We start from the raw sequence: 16520 nt of genomic DNA, 5'->3' as shown, positions 1-16520 counted from the left end.
TCAACATCTCAGTTTTGAACTCTTCAATAGCTTGTGACCAGTTTTCATTGTTTTGGGAAAGTTTGGATATGATTACTTGTTTGTCCTCCTCTGTTGTCTGGATTTTCTCTGTGTAAAAGTTGTAGAGTGTTCCAGAGTTCTTCTTGATAATCTTTCTCTTCTGGGGTTTTTCGGCTTGCCATTGTTAGCCCCGCCCCTTCTCAGCTTTGTCTTCACACTCAGGGTCTGTCTGCGCTTTCTAGGCTCCCGAGGGCTCAGGTCTCCTTGTTCTCGGGGTCGAGCCTCCTGGTCGTCCCTGGTCTGCCTGTGTTTTCTAAGCTCCCTAGGGCTTCGGTCTCCTTGTCCTCGGGGTTAGGCCTCCTGGTAGTCCCCAGTCTGCCCCTCTGCCCGAGGCTCCTTCAGCAGTCTCAGGGGCTGCTTCCACTGCCGTGCTCCTGTCTGCACAGGGTCCCCACTCGAGGTCCAAGCCTGCGCTCGAGATCCTTGCCCACACCTAGGGCAATGTCTTCACCCGCTCAGGCACTTGGGAAAGTCCGTGCATGTTCTTTAGCCTCTTGGGGTCCTAAGTCTTGCTGCTCTCAGGAACAAGCCCTGGAGCTGCCAGTGACTTACTGGGTGCCCCAATCCTGGTTTCACTCTTGTGCGCTGGCCTCTGGGATGTATGTGGTGTGGGAGGTGGTGGAGGGGCTTCTTCTTCTCGCATTTTAGTGAGAGCTGTTTCACCCCTTTATAGTGTGGAAATGCCCCGATTCCACGTACCTTCAATGCTGTGCCCTGTTGTGGGGTCCCTTCGTTCATCTGGATTCATTTTTATGTCTCCTTGAGGAGTCCTGTATGCTTCGGTTAGGAGAGATTGAGCAGCTGCTCCTTACTCTGCCGCCATCTTAACTGGAATCCATGTGTGTTTTAAAAATTTGTATGCCAGGGACTTTATCCCCCAACATTATCTATTCTTCCCAGGGTTCCCTTTGCTTACGTCTCTATGTTATGTCCTGGTGTGCGTTGGTCTATAAATGGGCTGATCCCATGTGGGGAGGGGTCTTTTGCTAGGGCTTGAGTGTGGCAGGCTACAAAAATGGTCATTTTGGTACCCAGGATATTCTTGACTTTGTTAAAAGAGTGTAGATAGCCTCTGGCATAACTGCCATTGCCTCTAAAGTGTGTACAGCCTGCCCTAACTGCTGTTATTTTTAAAAATGATAAAGGCTGATATTAAGAAGAAAAGTAATATTTTAATTACCATGGCCATGTTGGTAAAACATATAAGACCACGTGCCTGGCTGAGAGCTATTTCAAACCACCCACCATTTAGCTTCTGCCCACCTGGCTGCCTCCTATGAAAGAGTGCGCCCAATGATCCCAAGGCGTTTTTATATCATTCTCTTATGTCATCACACTTCCTGTCTGCCTCCATTTTACAAGAGGAATCATGGGAAATGTAGTTTCCAAAGTCCCCTAAACATCCACAGGAAGTTTGTCATGTATCTACATATCTTAAGGCTCAAATGAGCCCCAAATGCCTCTAAATGGAACCCCAGAACTTGTTTAAATAACACATTTCTCCCCAAGATCCGGTAAGAAAGACTGGTCTTTTTTAGTGGATCTTCTAAACATAGTCAATTTCTAAATTTCAGGAAATTGGGGATAAAAGAAAGGATGATAAAAACTAGCTGCATTGACAAAAAGCCAATCTGGGGCAGTCCCCTATTGGCATAAGAGTGTACATTCAAAACAAATGCATTCAACTCATTCAACTTCCCATAGTTCAAATCAACTGCACCCCAAAGTTCAAATTGGATCTTCATGATCCAGTGAAGGCTCTTCAGTCATCTCCATGGTGTCTTCACCAAATGAGTTGTTGTTTGGATTCTGGGGAGATGGCAATTTTCTTATCCTGAAATTACTCTCAAAAGAATTTAAACTTTACATTATCAATTATAAAACATACATTTCCTTCTGAGAATTATACATTACTCCCCTGAAATTACTCCTAAAAGAGTTAAAAAATTATTTTTACATTATAGATTTTAATATAGATATTATGATTATAAAAACTTAACACATATCCCCCCTGAGGAAAATTCTAAATAACACATTTCTCCCCTGAAGAGGGTACCTCAGGTCAGCTAAGGATGCATGGCTGAGTCACGGGGTTGTATGAAATCAATTGGCAAAAGAAATAAAAAAAATAATAAAATTCAAATAAAGGAGAAAAAATTAACTTGTGAATGAAATGTAAAATGTGCAAAAATGTAAATAAAAATAAACTTATAACAGGTCCTTGAATCAGGGCTCAATAAAAGTGATTTAAGCAGTTTGCAATTACCCATTCAGGGCCAGGACTACAGAAACTTGCCATTCTATATATAAGAGAAATAACAGGACTAAATATGTGAGCAAGGGAAATGTCTTTCCCTGATCTGGCTTGTCTGCACCTCCTCAGGGAATGAGCCATAATGATAGCCAATCTTAGGTGCTTTACTAGAAATTGAAGTTAAGGGGAAGTCTGGTCTCTAAAGTGTTAGAAAAACTGCAACCCCTCAATCTTTAGTCTGCATGACCTTATGCTCTTTGGCACCTTGCAGATTCTCAGTCAGTCTCCATGACCTTGTGGCTCTTGTTAGCACTTCTCCTGGAATCAGACAGAGAGACATTAAATCACAGTCCCATAATATTTACCAATAATTGGCAGGTTACCATAGTCTCAGGCTTTTCAGGTATGCATTAATATTATAGCAAATATATTTGCATTCAGCTTATATCACTGTAAAATCAAAAAAGAATTAATCATCGATTATATGTACTTTCATTACAAACTGAGAGAAAAAAGAAAAAATCAATTGCTCTAATTAAAAAAATTTAAAAGGAAAAGCAATAAGGAAATTTAAAATTTGGGAAAAAATACAATGCTCTCAAGGATAAAAAAATGAGAAAAGAACACATATTGCATTGCACATGTAAGGAAGAAAAATAAAAGAATGTTTTAAAAATAAAATATATGTATATATAACTTAGAACTAGTGAAAGGTTTTTCACCCAAAAATTTCCTGTTAAGCCTTTGCATGAACTATGAGTGTAAATATGTTTTACAAAGTAGCAGATTCACAAAGCACATTCAAATAAAATACCATAATTTCTAATAACACATTTAAAGATAATAGTAAACAACCCATTATTATAATCACTTGCTATGATGCTTAAAAATTTGTATACTTGTCACAGATACAACAGGTGTAGTTACCCTTGGCTAAGATATTTTCTCAATAAACTCTGTTACTGCCTCCATAGCAATTGTGGGGCAGAGCCTAAAAAAACCTGATTAAAAAAAAAACTTTTGGGTCTAAATTATCCTCAGGAATCCTAGATCCTTCTGATAGAAAAAGCTAAAATATACTTCAAGCATACAGGATCTCTTCTGGCTTCCTGTTTTTCTTTAAAAAATATATGTATAAGACAACAATTCTTCACAATAAAATATATAAAACCTTATCCTTTAAGACAACAATTCTTTCAAATAAATATATAAAAACCTTATCATTCATACAGAAGGGACTAGGCATCTAAAGTCAATTTTAAAGACCTCTCACAAAATTAAAATTTAAATTTGCAAGGCATCAAAATCTCTAAGGTTGTACACAATTATCAAGATATAATAAAAGTTTAAGACATGTGCTCCTATAGTTCAGATGGCAAATCCAGTATATATAAGGCTATTTACAACTTTATAAATGTGTAAGATGTTCATAAATGGTACAGAGAACAGCATTGTTTTGATACAGTAAAAAAATGAAACCTTAAATAAATTGAGAAATACAATATGAGTAACAGATAATAAGCTATACAGTCAAAAAACACCTTTTTACCAGTTCTAATAGATTTGTTCACTATTTGGGAGTTACAATAAAATCCTAAACAGAATTAATCTAGCAGCCAAATCTTCATTAGCTTAAAATGATTCAGTGCAACAGAAAAATCAACAAAATAACCAAATTAACTCACAAAACTAATCAGCAAAATACAGTAAGATACAGAGACTTTTAAAAGAGAAATAAAACCCATTTAGTTCTGAGGTTTTAAAGTCTACCTCTGGTTCAATTCAAGGTAATTCTAATCAAGCTCTGCTCTGAGCATAAGGGTTTCAAAGTTCAAAGTCCTGAGCAGGTATGGGGTGAATTTCTTCCCCTGAGTTTTGAAATAGGCCATGTGGCCTGTTTGAAGAGTAAACACTAGCCGAGCTAGGGAAAAGCTTAGGTCTGGAGATCCATGTGAAGGGCTTGTGGGGGAGAAGTGCCTAAAGAACCATGTGGAGGGCAATATTTGGGGTAAAAGTTCCTTTCAGGTTAAAAGTCATTAATGTCTATGAGAAAGAAGGGCTATGAGAGAGCAAGCAGAGGGTGCATACTTCCCAAATCTTAAAGTGGCAGCAGAAGCAGTCTCGAAATGGCAGCAGAAGTTGTCTTTGGGATCAAACTCAAAAAGGCCAGGGCTCAGGTGTTGGCAGTTGGAGACAGTGGGGGAGAGCAGCAGCAGCAGAAGCAGTGGCTGGGGATCAGGAGTCAGGAAAGGTGGCAGAGTTCTCAGGAGTCAAATATAGTATTCGAGTGGTCAGCATTTGATAGGAGAGATTTAACAAAAGTTAAGACGAGGTCAGGGAGGTTCTGGTGGAATTGGCTGAAACTGGCTAAAGCAGCTTAACAAAATTCTGCTAGCAAAAACATGGCATTTAAAGCCATTATCCCCTTTCCCTGAAAAGCAGCCTTGAGGTTGGGGACAATAGGGAGAAGAGGAAGAGTGGAAAAAGAGCAGGTCTGAGGCTCCAGGAAGGATCCAGAGTTGTCTCAGAGTTTCATGGCTTAGTAGGCTATCTGAAAAATCGAGAATCCAAATTCCCAACTTCTGGTTGCCAAAACTGTAATATTTAAAAATGATAAAGGCTGTTATTAAGAGGAAAAGTAATATTTTAATTACCATGGCCATGTTGGCAAAACATATAAGACCATGCACCTGGCTGAGAGCTATTTCAAACCACCCACCATTTAGCTTCTGCCCACCTAGCTGCCTCCTATGAAAGAGTGCGCCCAATGATCCCAAGGAGTTTTTATATCATTCTCTTATGTCATCACACTTCCTGTCTGCCTCCATTTTACAAGAGGAATCATGGGAAATGTAGTTTCCAAAGTCCCCTAAATGTCCACAGGAAGTTTGACTTATATCTACGTATCTTAAGGCTCAAATGAGCCCCAAATACCTCTAAATAGAATCCCAGAACTTATTTAAATGACACACTGCCAAATATTTAATCAGCATGCCTTTCATGGCAAAGCTTTTGGTGGGCATTCTCTGGCTTACACACCTTTTAAACACCTGCAAATTGATTTTATCACTATGCCAAAAGCTGGACAATATAAATTTTGTCTGGTCACAGTAGATCAGCTGACCAGATGGCCTGAGGCATTTCCTACTGCTCAAGCCACAGTGGCTTTTGTTGCCAAAGTGCTTTTAAAAGAAATTATTCCTCATGTTGGCCTGCCAGCATGCATTGATTTGGATAGAGGAACTCATTTTACCAATTTGATCCTATCTCAGATTTATTCATGTTTGGGGATAACTCCTAAATTCCATGTACCATACCATCCTCAGAGCTCAGGCCAAGTTGAAAGAATGAATAAAGAACTTAAAACTATGATTGGAAAATTGTGCACTGAGACTCATTTAAAATGGCCTGGAATTCTCCCTCTGGCCCTATTTTATTTTAGAACCAGGCCCAGAGGAGATCTACACATCTCACCATTTGAGATGCTTTTTGGACATCCTCCTATACAGACTAAGCTGTTCTCTCCTGCATATACATTGTTACTAGGGGGAGATACTTCTATTGCCTCACATATATGTGATTTGCAGACCAAACTGTGAGAGCTCCATGAATCTGGAGCTGCTGTAGAAGGTGGACCTATAGAGTTCTTGCTCTATGACTTGCACCCAGGTAATAAAGAACTTCTGGCATACTGGGGCAACTCAGCCTGCCTATGGCAGTCCATTTTAAGTCCTGTTAACTACTCCAGCAGCTATTAAAATTGGAGAAAAGGACTCTTGGATCCATTGCTCCCAAGTAAAGAGAGCACCTCCTATAGAAGATGGATAACTATATCCTATTTACTGATTGTTTGCTTTGAGATTTAATTTTGTTTTTAAGTATATATATTTATATATATTGCTGTTACTCTATGTCATGTCCAGCTATTGTATTTTTGCTATTGGATATATACTCTGTTGCACTGTTTTTATTTGTACCATCCTATACTTGAACCTGAGAAAATACCTTTATAAAAGTCCATAAACTAGTTGGACAAAACTTGTATTAATAACCTTTAGATAAGTTGATGTGCTTATTGTGAATTCTGAGAAATTTGGTACTTTCTTTGAATGTGCATTACCTATTATACTACTGTTTTATAAAGCTGTTACTTTCTAAAAATCATTTACACTCACACTATGGATCATGGCTAAGTTAAAAAGGAAATGGATCTCATTTTTTGGGTGAGAAACCTTTGTATTTTACTTCTCCTTGGCTGACACAGTGTGTCACTGATTGTAAGCTATATATTTTTGATTTTTTAAAACATTTTTTATTATTGTTTTTTCTCACATGTGCAATATAGTATTTGAGTGTTTTTGTTTCTCACATTTTTTTTGTACCTTGAAGCACATGTCACCAGTATTAAAGAGATTTTTTGATTTTCCACTAGCATAAGTTTAAAATGTCCATTAGCCCTAAATGTAAATACATACCCAAAAGCTTTAGACTATGGAAACCTGCCACTGGTTGCTTAAATATTATGGGACTTTGCTTGATGAATATATCTGGTTCTAGGAGAAGGGATCACAAAGGAGCACAGACTTCACCTGCACAGTGCCAAGGAAGCACAGACTTAACCTGCATAGTACCAAATGAGCACATAGGTCAAGGAGACAAACCAATCCTGGTAGGGCTGATGATATTCTGAACCAATACAAGAGGACTTGAACCTTGTGTGAGACTCAAGGTTGTGGCTATTTGACATATGTTAGAAGCAGGACTCCTTATACTAGGCTGCTTGTACCACACTTTCTATCAAGTACCTAACATTGGTTGTTCTGGCTCCCCTATCCCTGAGAGACGAGGAAAGATCAGACCAGGGAATATTTCCCATATGCTTCAAAATATCTAGCCCCTTTTCTGTTTTTCGTACTGTGGCAATTTACTGTAGTTCTGATTGCTGGGTGGGTAAGTGCATGATTGTTATTACAAATTGGGCCCTGATTCAAAGACCTGTTATGATTTTGTTTTTACTCAAGTCAGAATGACTTTTTATGATAGTTTATTTAAAGGAGAAAGAGTGAAAGTAAGGAAATCAGAGAGAGAGTAGATAATTACTCTGGTGTGCTCTGAACCAGGCAGGGCTTCAGAGGCCCCAGCAAAGGGGGCCCAGAGGTAAACTAAACAAGGATTTTAGTCATGACACCTTTCCTAAGATGAGGGGCCTCTCTGGAGGCTAGTGCCTCTAGAAAAGCCAGGAAAGTGAGTCAGTCTTTTTCACTCACCCACATGGTAGTTCTAAAGGAAGACTGAAGAGGAGTCCGAGGTCCCAAGCCTGAGCTCCTTCAAGGTCAAGTTCCAAGGTGAAAGAGCTGGTCATAGGAAGTTCTTGCCACTTTTAAAGACCCTTTCTTTCATCACTTCCTGTGCCTACCTTCCACTTTATATGGAAGAATTGTAGTTATAGCTTTGTTTAGGACTGCCCAGGGGGCAGTCAGTGGGTTTCTGTTTCGTCACCCACTATCACACATGTGGGTCACAGACCTCCCCATACTAAAGGATAAGTGGGGTGTATATGTTTCTGGTGATTAAATATAAAAATGGGTAGGGAAGAGTTAATCACATCTTCACACTAAACACATTGTGGGATATACTGGGAATACTATTGTTCTATAAGAAATGATGAACAAGATGATTTCAGAAAGGGATGGAAAGACCTACGTGAACTGATGCAGAGTGAAATAAGTAGAATCAGGGGAACACTGTACACATTAAGGGCAATAATGTGGGATGATCAAATGTGAAAGACTTAGCTACTCTCAGCAAATCCAGAAAAATTCTGAGGAACTCATGACAAAGAATGCTATCCACTCCAGAGAAAACTATTAGTTGGAATGCAGATCAAAGCACATGATTTTTCACTTTAGTTTATTATTATTACTGTGCCCTCAAGATCATTTATGATGTGTCAGACCCCCAAACCATACCTCTACCTGAATTTGAGCCCAATTTCTTGATGCTCTTTTCTGGAATTCTCAGCCTACCACTTCCTGGAAGGCCTGGGGGTGGGCTATTCTGGGAACAGGTATAGATTTCCCTAGAATGGGAGGTGACAAGCCCCAAACCCTCAATAAATATGCAAACTCTGATCCACAGCTGGGGCTACTCCACCAGTGCAGAGGTCATTCCATTGCATAATCAAGGGAAGTGTCCTGTCCAAGAGATACAGTTGAGAATTTATGAGGGGGCAACATTAGGAGCCCAACCTTTCCTGGTGCCTTCAATGTCTAGGACTATGTTTTGGCTGGCCAGAAGTTCTTTTCAGACAAGGAGCTGAGGCGTTGGAATTTAGGAGCCGCCTTTCAGAATTTCCTGACAGAGCACAAAGACTTCACTCCCTGATTTCTCTTATGGCTTCCTTCCCAGAAGGTCTCTGACACAGTGAGAAGGGGGAAAACTAGAGAAAAATGAAAGAGAAAGTTGGTTAAACTGTGATTGAGAAATGAAAGGCTCCTATTGGTCCGCCAAGTACTTTTCAGCAGAAGACTCAGGCTAGAGGCACCACTTGCATTTACCTCCTTGAGGACTGAGTGAAGGTCCAAGAAAAGGTCTGCTCTTTGCCTGGTTTTCCTTCCTGGTGCCAGACTGTTACCACACTGCTTGGCAAGTTCCAGCAAAATGGTAATCTTACCCTTGTTGATTATTTCCTATTAATTCTTTACACACACACACACACACACACACACACACACACACACACACACACACGTAGCTTGCTTTCTTTATGTTTGTTTATATGTGTCTCTAACACGTAGTAGTATAGTACCTGGCACTTAGCAGGTGCTTAATAAATGTTGATTGAATGCTTGTGACCCTGCCAACATCAACTGTACTGCTTCTTGCCTAAATGTTAGGACTTTTCCTAACTAGGGATTTGGAGCTGCTGTCATGATATTTATCTTTTTGATAGAAATTTCCTACAGTGGCAGAAGAGAGAACCACATGGACCTCGGAGGCTGTTATATTGCCACTTGCCTTAAAATGGATGGAGTATATTACAAGGGGTGGGAAGGGGCAACTTGTCCAAGATAACATTCTTTCTTTCTAGTTTAGATTCCATGCTCAGTTTTTGGGGGGGTTGGTTTTCTTGTTTTGCTTGGCTTTCTTTAAAGTAGGATTTCTTGCATTATTGCTCAACTTTACATTATTTAAGTATTTTTTTTAAACCCTTGTACTTCGGTGTATTGTCTCATAGGTGGAAGAGTGGTAAGGGTGGGCAATGGGGGTCAAGTGACTTACCCAGGGTCACACAGCTGAGAAGTGGCTGAGGCCAGGTTTGAACCTAGGACCTCCTGTCTCTTGGCCTGACTCTCACTCCACTGAGCTTCCCAGCTGCCCCATATTTAAGTATTTTTTAAAATAATAATATTAGTTCTGGTCTCTGACCAAGAGAATACCAAACTGATTTATAGTTCCCACCTTCTGTTGGCCATTGTAGTCGGTGTGTTGTTCTTGATTCTAATTTGCATTGTTTGGAATAATCAAATTGCTTCAGACATTTGCTCTTGGTCAATTACTCTTTGGTGGGTGCTAAATATTGGCTTTATATACCTATGAAGTGAAAATAGGAATTTGGTATTTGAAAAATACTGTCCATTTGTTTGGGGGGGGTAATATTTGTTAGGGACCAGAGTTATGTAGAAGAGAACCTCTGTTTAAGGAAGAGCATGTGGGAAATTGGATGAAAGTCAGAGTAAGAGAATTGGGGCTCTACCCTATATGGAACAACATGTGGAATAAAGCCAAGAATAATCATCCTGTGGTCTGTGAATTACGAAAATTCATTCAAACATTCAAGAATACTTGAAAAAATCCAAGAAAGGTACAAAATGTGTTCATTGTTTTTGCTGACCTGTTGAGATCCATTTATAGCGGAAGGTAGTGAAATGAACAGGTTCTTATTTTCCCAGTGTTTAAGCAGGAAATTCTTGTAGAAGGTGGGATTTTAGTTGACTTGAAGGAAGGTAACTGATGGAAATGAGGAGGGAGGACATTCTAACATGGGGGACAGCTGGGGAAGGTTCTTGAAATAGGGACATGGGTTATCATGTGGGGATTGTGAAAAGATAATGGAGGCACCAGATATGTTACAATAAAATCTAAATGATTGTGGTACACACACTGGGTTGTAGGAGAGGCTGGACCAGGATAGGGAGACCAGAGTATACAACTAAGCTGCTGATAACTGACAAGAATGGCTGTTGGCCAGCCAACTGTCACCAGCTCACCACTAGGCCAAAGTCTTTGAAACCAACAGGAAAGGTAAAAGGTTTTAACAGGTTTAATTATGTTTAACTAAAATAAAGGTGGGAAAGGGATTTCTATACTTAAAACCTAAAGGGCAAATCACAGGGGCAAGGGGAGGACTTCTCTACTCTAATCTTAGTGACCTAAGCAGACAGGGCCAAAGGAGCAGTGCAGGAGTCTCTGGGGGGCTGCTTCAAACCTGGTTCCAGCCAGGCTTGACCAGCACAGCTAAGGGCTGAGGGTGGCTTTGGAATTCTCACTGTTATCCACAGATGATCACAGGATGTCAAAAGCCAAAGTGGTCCAAGGTATCCAAGTAGAGAGAGTGTGCTTGAGATGCTTGAGATGCTGTCCACCAGATCCCAAACTCCTCCTCCCCTTGGTGCAGCTCTGTAGTTCTTGTCCACTTGCTAGATGCCACCACCACTCAGGATCCCAGGGAAATCAGGGTTCAGGGAGTCCTCAACTCTGAGATCTCCCAGGGCTAACAACAGTTTGTGCCAACCACTAATGGAGTCTCTCTCAGGGCACACGCCCACTTCTTGCTCCTTCATTCCATCTTGGAATGCTCCCGTCCTTCCTGCTAAGTCCATCCTTAATACTTAATTAATTACTAACTAATCTTCCTCACAACAGGATACAATGGGGAACAGCAGAAATGTCAAAGGGCCACTGGAGTATGGAGTACCTAGGATGGTAAGTACTTAGTAAATACCAAAATCTTTAGTACTTAGATGGGAAAAAGGTACAAGAAGACAGGAAAAGAGGGGCAGCTGGGTAGCTCAGTAGATTGAGAGCCAGGCCTGGAAATGAGAAGTCCTGAGTTCAAAACTGATCTCAGACACTTCCTAGTTGTGTGACCCTGAGCAAGTCACTTAACTCTCATTGCTTAGCCTTTATTGCTTTTTTTAAAAAACCCGCACCTTCTGTCTTGGAGTCAATACTGTGTATTGGTTCCAAGGCAGAAGAGTGGTAAGGGTAGGCAATGGGGGTTAAGTGACTTGCCCAGGGTGACACAGCTGGGAAGTGTCTGAGGCCAGATTTGAACCTAGGATCTCCTGTCTCTAGGTCTGGCGCTCAATCCATTGAGCCACCCAGCTGCCCTCCTTTACTGCTCTTTTGCTTGGAACCAATCCACAGTATTGATTCTAAGACAGAAGGTGAGGGTTAAAAAAAAAAGACTAGAAAAGTAGGAAGGAGAGAGGTTACGATGGACTTTCTGTCTGATCTGGGAGGTACTAGGCACCCATTAGTTTACCGAATGGTGTGTATACACATGCCCAGGTGTAAACACATGTGAAATGGGCAGCTGCGGTTTTTTGTTCTATATCGAGAGTGTTTTGCATTTTGAGGTGGGTCCAACTGGATCTGTGACCTAAGAATAATTCCGTGTGTGTGTGTGTGTGTGTGTGTGTGTGTGTGTGTGTGTGAATCTCATCACAAAATTGTGCTTCTCTTATTGCAGTCCAAGTTAGCATTAGATATTTTTTGTTGTTGGCTTTTGAGCCGGGAAACCGTCCTGAATGGCTGTAACAAGTTTGTCAGCTGCTGAAAATGCTCCCTTAGGAGTCTTTCAACAAACATATATTGACTCAAGTGAGTTACACCAACATGATCTAATAGATAGAAATCTGGCGTCTAAGGCACAAGATCTGGGCTCAAGTCCTTCCTTTTGTGTACACATGCATAAAACATACAGACACCATAAGACGTACATGCATGCATGCATATGTGCACACACAAATATTAGGTGTAGTCCCCTAGGGGGCAGAGTGGGTAAGAGCACTGGGGCTGGAGTCGGGAAGATCTCAGTTCAAATGTGACCGCAGACATTTACTAGCTGTGTGACGCTGGGCAAAATACTTAACTTCTGTTTGTTTCAGTTTCTTCCATAAAATGGAGACAAAAATAATAGCTGCTGTCTCACAGGGTTGTTGTGAGGATCAAATGACAATATTTGTAAAGGGCTTGGTATAACACCTATACATAGCAGGAGCTATGGAAATACTAGCTACTATATATAATATATATGCTACAATAGATAAAATTATATATAAGTAATTATATATAATATAATAATACATATAGATGTATGAGTGTCTATTTTTGTATATGCTGGCTGGGTGCACAACCCCTGAGGGGAGTTATGATTCTTGATTAGAGTCACAGAATCTCTCAGCTGGAAGGAAACAGGCGCACAGATTTAGTGCTGGGAAAGAATGAAAAGGTCATCTTATCTAATCACCACATTTTAGAGATGAGGAAACTGAGGCTCAGAGAAGTTAAGGGACCTGGAATATGGCTCGTAAGTGGCAGAATGGAACCTGTGTCCTCTGATTCTACATCCAGAAAGCGTCTCATCCAATGCATATTTGAGCAGGAGTTCTCCACTGCATTCAAACCAAGAAATGGTCACCTAGTTTCTCCTTAAAGACCTCTAAACAGGGGCAGCTGGCTAACTCAGTGGATTGTGAGCTTGGCCTACAGATGGGAGGTTCTAGGTTCAAATCTGACCTCAGATACTTTCTAGCTGGGTGACCCTGGGCAAGTCACTTAACCTCCATTGCCTAGCCTTTACTGCTATTCTGCCTTGGAACCAATACACAGTATTGATTCTAAAAGGGAAAGCAAAGGTTTTTTAAAAAAAGACCTCTAACAATGACTTCCTAAGGTGATCTAATCTCCCTTTTACACCATGCTCATCATTAGCAAGTTTTTCCTGATATCCAGCCTAATCCTGGTTCTTTGAAACTACTGTCCATTTGCTTCAGCTATCAGGGGCTGAATCAAATGGACCCCAAATCCTTCTTTTTCAGGATAACCCTTTCTAGACTTGAAAACAGCAGTTGTATTTCTCCTATATCTTCTAAATGTTTTCAATTCTGTGACCTGATCCTGCATGGCCTGTGTCTGGTCCTCTGGATCTGCTCTAGCTTTCCCCTCTTTTTCCAAATCTAAGTTTAGACACTGTTTTTGGTTTTGCAGTTGAAGCCCAACCCTGGAGATGTGATTGAGTTCCGTGAAGAAGACTCCTTTTCAGACTACTTCAGTCATTGGGGTATTTATATTGGTTTTGATTTTGTCATCCACCTGGTAATTAATGGTAAGAAGTTTCTGTATTTATTGCCTTTTAGGCATGGTTTTGTAATATACAGCTAAAGGGTTGGGAGTAGAGTTGCTAAGGGGAGACCTTTTCAAAGTCACTGATTACACTGATTAAAGCAGGGCTTCAGTCAGGGTTAAGGAATAAAGAAGGACCTGAAAACTCTTGTGGTCTTCCAACAGCTAGAAACAGCTGGTCTCGGCATAATCCCTTTGCTGGTGTCTACGTGACCTTGGGTACTCGAGGTTCCCTCTCTCTACTGAGGAAGGCCGAGGCCTAGATCTAGGTGGAGCATCTCGGAGGGTTGGGTAGATGTGTTGGGAGGGTGATGCTCATGGCAGGATCAGCGATCCAGGCTGCCTGGATGCCCTTTCCCAGTGTCAAGGAGGTTTCATACCTCCATATCCTCTCCCTCTTGACCCTATAATTTGTGTGGAGAGGGAGGGCGTCTTTTCACTGATGGCCACAACCCTGCTGGAATAAGCACCCTGACCCATTCCAGACATCATCTTAAAAAGATGCCTGAAGGACCAGGCCAGTGATGCTTGTCCTGGGACTTGGCTCGAGCTGCTCCAGATCCAAATAGAGCTCCTCATACATCTTCCTGATGAGCTGTTTCTCAGGGAAAACATTTGAATAAAATCATGGCTGGCAGATTCATACCGGGGTACTTCAGTTTCTTGGGCATATTCCAACCGTTTTGAGTTTGAAAAGCATCCAGACTTCCCCATAAGTTACCTTTTAGGGACACTATCAGAAACATAGGGCTAGGGAGACCCAGGGTGGCATTGTTTGAGAAAGGACTCACCCTAAGTAGACATTTTCTTTTCATGCTGAAAGAAAACCCAACGGTAGCCAAGAGTGCCAAAGTGGAGGGATTGCTTCTATCTACATTGAAAAGAATGAAATACCGCATCAATAACAAATATGATGGGCAAGTCAAGCCACTTCCACCTGAAGAGATCGTTCAGAAGGCCAAGTCGATGCTTAACAAAACAGTGCCCTATAGTTTCTTATTTAACAACTGTGAGGACTTTGTGTTTCACCTAAGATATGGGAAGTTGGTAAACTTCTGGTGCATGAGCAGGAAGAGCTCTTCAGACAAGAAGAAGTTTTCTAGCGATTGGTGCTCTTCAGACAACAAGTTTTCTGGTGGCTGGTGCTCTTCAGACAACAGGAAGTTTTGTGGTAGCTGGTGCTCTTCAGGCAGATAGAGCTCTTTGGGCAACCAGGACTCTCAGTGCAATGAGGTATGTTCTAGGGAATAGCTAACAAATGGTGGCTAAGTGAATACATTTTAGGAAATAACAAAGCAGGCTTGTGAAGCTGAGTGTCAGACCCTCCTGATAGTTCTCAATGGCCAGAACTAAACAGAGCCCGGGCACAGTGGCTGAGGCTTTATCCATTTCTTCAGCATGGCCCAGGGCATGGGCTTTCTCACTTTAAGCTCAGTTTTCCCATCTGAGATGCCAATGTTCCTTTCTTGGGAAAGGAAATATTTGACTTTTAAGCTCTCAGATGTTTTTTAAAAACAAAATAAAAAAAGCACTTGCCTTCTGTCTTGGAAGCTATACCATGTACTGGTTTAAAGGCAGAAGAGTGGCTTGCCTAGGTTCACCGAGCTAGGAGGTGTCTGAGGCTAGATTTGAACCCAGGACCTTCCATTTCCAGGCTTGACTCTCAGTCCACTGAGCCACCTACCTGCCTCCTCTGAGAAGGTCTCTAACAGAAATAGGTAAAGTCTAATGTTCAGTGATTCCCCCAGGACCACATTTCTCTTTCTTCAAGGGAGGCTGCTCCAAGGCCATCATTTTGAGGGTTTCCAGCTCATAATATCTGAAAAGAATCTGCTTTGGCTTCAGCCCAATCTGTGATGTCGTTATCAGAATTCATATATGAGTCATGGCGGAAGGGTGTCAATGAGGGAGTTCTCCCAATGTTAATCCCAGATCTATTACTCTGAGTACAATGTTAGTCAGTTAGAGCTCCCTTCGGTGTCCCTTGGGAACTTGCACAAGGCACTGCTTTTCATCAAACCCTATGGACTATTCATCAAGGGTTTTAAACATTTTCCACTCTATTCAGTAACTGTCTAAGAACCATAAGAAACTTTTGGGCTCTCAAGGGGGCTGCCTCTGATTGAGATTGTCCTGGAAAATCCTCTCTTCAGCTTCTTTCCTCCTCCTTTCCTGTTCTCCTTTCCACTTTAAGTACCCATAGGCTGTAGGCATGTTTGCTCCCTACTTTGGTTTATCCCAATTTGGATTCCTTCAGCCTCCTTCCTTCTCTGATGTGGCTGCTCCAAGTCCCTGTGCGTCCTCTTCAGTTTTGCCGATTCCTTTCTTTTGCAGAGTAGAGGCTAGCAGGCTTCAACCCTGACCAAGTTTTTTTTCTGTTCACAGTTTAATGTTGGATATTGCTACTTGGTGCAGCGCTTCTTGTTGGCTTTGCCTTGCTCCAACAATGACTTCAAGAGACAGATGACTGCCTACATCATGACAGCATGGTTGGCCACGGTTTTATTTAGCCATGTAGCTTCTAGTTATGTTAGAAAAATTAAAATCTTTCCAGTTTGATGTTCTCGTCTTCTTTGGGCTGTATTACATGTAATTCAACGAACATTTACTACATTGTGCCTGCTATTGGGCAAATATAATAGCTAATATATATAAAATATATATATATATATATATATAAAGCTAAAAACAGGAACCTGTATGATTTCTTCCTATCTGACTCAAGTCTTTCATTCCTTTTCGGTGTGTGGTTTCATTCATTCCCCTTCAGAGTCCTAATTCAAACACACTTAAATTT

At 41.1% G+C, this 16520-nt stretch overlaps 1 protein-coding gene across 1 annotated transcript; it reads left to right on the top strand.

The window, feature by feature from the left end:
- The first annotated feature begins 8724 nt into the window (after nt 1-8724).
- On the top strand, nt 8725-16279 carry LOC123251283 (phospholipase A and acyltransferase 3-like). Its single transcript, XM_044680517.1, has 5 exons — nt 8725-8977; nt 11240-11299; nt 13589-13706; nt 14547-14956; nt 16109-16279. Exons 1-4 carry the CDS (start codon nt 8975-8977, stop codon nt 14918-14920), a joined length of 555 nt encoding a protein of 184 aa, XP_044536452.1. The 5' UTR covers nt 8725-8974; the 3' UTR covers nt 14921-14956; nt 16109-16279.
- The last annotated feature ends 241 nt before the right edge of the window (nt 16280-16520 follow it).

This window comes from Gracilinanus agilis, chromosome 6 (genome assembly GCF_016433145.1).
Source record: "Gracilinanus agilis isolate LMUSP501 chromosome 6, AgileGrace, whole genome shotgun sequence".
Classification (NCBI taxonomy): Eukaryota; Metazoa; Chordata; class Mammalia; order Didelphimorphia; family Didelphidae; genus Gracilinanus; species Gracilinanus agilis.
The sequence above is the reverse complement of the archived record's forward strand: the minus strand, read 5'-3'. Positions and strand labels throughout refer to the sequence as shown.